This window comes from Antrostomus carolinensis, unplaced genomic scaffold, assembly GCF_000700745.2.
Source record: "Antrostomus carolinensis isolate BGI_N321 unplaced genomic scaffold, ASM70074v2 scaffold13869, whole genome shotgun sequence".
NCBI classification, from domain to species: Eukaryota; Metazoa; Chordata; class Aves; order Caprimulgiformes; family Caprimulgidae; genus Antrostomus; species Antrostomus carolinensis.
Genome location: NW_010339354.1, coordinates 45,048 through 49,023, shown reverse-complemented (window position 1 = coordinate 49,023; position 3,976 = coordinate 45,048). Strand labels below are relative to the sequence as shown.

Genomic DNA, 3,976 nt, shown 5'->3' with positions numbered 1-3,976 from the left:
TGCTGTTGAATCTAAGTCCAATACTGAACCCAGCTGCCAGAGCTGTTGCTGTTCTGCTGCCTGTGCTGCTTTCTGCTTATGCTTACGTTTCCAAAAAAGCTTATCTTAGATATTCTAGAAATTAATGGGACATCAAGGCTGTGCTAACTGCATTCCCCCTCTCTGCCTAGCTCTTTCTTTTACTGGATGCCTTGAATTTGTGGTAAAGTGCTAGTATGTTACTTTCTGAACTTCATTCTTTACAGGGTGAGTTCCTTTTGTCACCTCACTCTTTACAGTAATAAAGTGTTTCCTTTGCTGCAATAAGCTATTATGTAGACTCTAGAAATAAGCTTCTGATCCTGTCAAATTACATTCAGTTTAAGTAAGTGAGGAAACTGTATATCTCTTTTTCCACTTACTCTGATACTCTTTTTCAAAGGGTTTCATAGCACTTGCCTCTTATAAACATCTGTACATACATATCTCTGGCATTGTTGCATGTACATATGATCAGTTAAGTCAGATATGTATAGGTAGTAGTTGATAGCAAAGTAATAGGGTATATGCAAGTCCTATGTATGATCGGACATTCTGAAAATACACTCACAATAGATTCCAGTGGTACAAAGACTTGTAATTGTCTCCTTACCTAATCTGCTTAGGATAGCAAATAAATATGGTAATAAATTTATAGTTGAAACAGACTGCTGTAAATCTACATCCTCTGTTTCACAGTGCTTATAAGCACTTCCCATAGAATGGAAACAGCAGCAAATAGAAATGTTCCAGGGTTTTAAAACATTCTTAACAACTGCACTGAAGTCTCTTTTCATCTGTTACATTTAGGTCAATAAAAGCTTATGTGACTTGAAAACAAATATTATAGTGCCAAAATCAAAATCTGAAAGGTCTTTCTAAAGTCTTTGCCTACATAAAAAAATCTCTTCTGCCTTAATCAAAAGTATGATTTTAAACTAATGTGAACTATACAAAGCCCTTTGTAAAGATTCTTGGTTAAATTTACAGCAGGATGATTTCTTCTTTAGCTTCAGTTGCTTAAGATTTTTTTTTTTTTACAGTCACAGAAATAAGCTAGTTTTTAAATTGTATAGAACTGTCCAAATGGTTGAGGTATGATGGTCTAATTTTAAGACTGATTGATTGGATATACTGCTGCATCTTGTAAGTCCTGTTAAGACACTATTAATCATGCCTGTAGCAAAAGTCTTGGAAAAGATGAGAAAAAACATTGTTCAGCTTTAATAATAGCTTATTCTCAAAAGAATTGAAAAGTCTGTATAGGAAAATGGTGGCTTCAAATAGCATGTGTTCATAAAGAAGGAATCCTTGTAGTACCTCAGACAGACTTCAGTCTCATGGTTCCTCGTTCTCCTTTACTCATTTAAATGCCATGGACATTTAGAGACAAAGTTTAGTCAATTCCTTTAATTAATTCTTATTCCCATATCTTTTGATTCAGCATCTTTATAGAGGCTTCAGTCAGGCTTCAATGAAGCAGCTGGTCTTGATGGAATTAGGAAATAGGCATTGTAGATCACTGAAGATACCTAGCATTAAAAAAAACCCAAAACACATGAAGCAAGAGATTTTCTCTCTGCAGATCTCAAAACATTTGCAAAAAAAAAAAAAAAAAGAAAAAAAAAAAGAAAATAGTGAGAACATCTAAATATTCAGATATTAAGTGTTTAAAATATAAGACCCTTTATATAAGATGCTCTAACCATTTATTTATTTACTTACTTACAAGTAATAGCCAAAGTTTGTGAAGCCACAACAAAGAATGAATGGTAAGGGCCATACAGACTGGGCTATGACTTCACCAAGGGCCATGTTTTTACCTAATTTGCATCCAAAGAAACTATGCAGAAATTAAGGGGTTTATCTTTATACAAGCAGAAAGATTAATAATGTGATGACAAGTGATGTCAACTTGTATATTGGTCTTTAAGATAATTAAGAGTCACATTCTTACTTATATCTTCTAGTCAAGATCATGGTCTTATATTTGGTCCTGTGCAAAGACGTAAAGCAAGAGAAAAGGAGAATTGTCTTTAAGGAAGCTATTTAGACTTCGTTTCCAAAGCACACAGGCTTATGTATGTCATGTAGAAGAGAAACTTAAGTGACGGAGTGAACACCAGAGGTTTTATCATGTTACATCTTGGAAGTGCTACGATATTTTAATATGTTGTATAGAATAACTGAACCGGTCCAGATGAAGATCATATGAGAACTCTGTTTAACAAAATCCACTTCAATTTATATCTTTCAAGGTTGCATTAATAATATTTGAAGTTTGGCCCTGCTGAGCTCCTCAGAAGTAAGCAAAGTGTAGTGGCTTTAAAGAGCTAAAATTCAGCTTAATGGAACATGACAGCCCTATTGCACTTCATTGCTTAATTCTTGATTTTAAGAAACTTTCAAGCCTCTGCAGAAACCTTTGTGAAACAAGAGTTTATCAGTATGGACCAACTTTGCGGAAAGCACACATTTAACTGAAGGGTGAAAGCCAAAGTCTGAATAAACTCCGGAGTCAAATACTAAAAGAATTCAATGTTATGGAAATCTGATGTTTCAGAATGAAACATCTGAATTTGTGCACCTGCTTTTTTTAATTTGAATGCTTTCTTCAAATGAAGCTTTGAAGCATGGCTAAAATTAAAAACTCAGACTCGAGAAAACTGACTTTTTGGAATTTATGTAGCATTCGTCTCTCCAATAAAATTAATATAAATTAATTCTTCCTTTGTCTTTCTGTGATTTAGTGTATCAGTTCAAATACCAGCTAATCATTTTACTTAGCACACTGTAATTTAGCTTATTCTCTGGCGATCGCAATCATCTTTGTGATGTAGAAAAAAACACCCATTTTCTTTGACGACTTTAGTATTGTTCAACCATTAGAAATCCACTGATGGCTGTATTAGTGACTTCTCTGTCTGTGCTGTAGGTTGGTGTTTGGGTGAGTTAACATTTCTCTGCAACAGGCCAGCATTACTGCCCTGTCTACACAGATCCTTTTCCTTAGGCATTTCCTTTGCTTCATGGAAAGGTGGAAGAGTCTCTCTATGGTGTGACCTCATGATACCGTGCAGTGGGATTAGAGCAATAGCCCTGATGGAGAAAAAAAACACCTCCCTGTAATCTTAGCCATCACCTAAGAACACACCATGGGTATATTCCATTTACTGTCAACCCTACTCATTCCTGGTGGTGCAGGGATGTCAGGCTGCTGCTGGAAATCTCCAGTAATGTGCTGATGCTGGAGATACCCAGAAAGCATTTGAGTGGGCAAGAAATCTCCAGTAATGTGCTGATGCTGGAGATGATACCCAGAAAGCATTTGAGTGGGCAGGTGAAGAGTAGCAAAGAAAAACATTGCATTCATGAAAAAAGTATGTTTGTCCCCGATGTGGAATTAAGCTCAAGTTTAGCAATGGCTAGAGGTCCCCAGGGCTGGCACCTGTGGAAACAAGGACTGAGTCAGTTAATGTTTCTTAATGGGCAGTTTTATTTTTCCTGTCAGTAACACTGCTTCATATCTTTTCCATTATTATTCTAGGTGTCCCACCCCTGGGTGTGATGGCTCTGGGCATATTACTGGAAATTATGCTTCACATCGAAGGTACGTAAAGAGAAGGTTTTGTTCTTTAAATCAAACAACTGAAGGGCTAGAAGGAACCTCAACAGACCTCTCTTCCTGCTCTCAATACTGAAGTAGGATTGAGTGCTGTACATAGACATAGGTTGGTCTAACTCATTCTATTTATTACCAACGAATAATGTTTCTCAGCTTCAGCTTGGCTCACTACCCAAATAGATAGGAACATTTTTGCTAATATCTAGCAAAATCTTTGTAGAAAATTAATCCAGTTTTTCTACCTCTCTATTAGCCCAGGGAAGTAATTCAACATGCATAAGTTTCTGCTACTTTATATTCTGAATAACTTAACTCTTCTCCTCACAGTCTTAC

The 3,976-nt window shown here is 36.1% G+C and overlaps 1 protein-coding gene across 1 annotated transcript in view; it reads left to right on the top strand.

Annotated features, from left to right (window-relative positions):
- MYT1L (myelin transcription factor 1 like) overlaps positions 1 to 3,976 on the top strand; it is an 81,635-nt gene that overhangs the window by 47,686 nt on the left and 29,973 nt on the right. Inside the window, exon 10 of the mRNA XM_029086955.1 lies at positions 3,566 to 3,628. Coding sequence (XP_028942788.1) covers positions 3,566 to 3,628 — 63 coding nt within the window. The remainder of the gene's footprint in view (positions 1 to 3,565; positions 3,629 to 3,976) is intronic.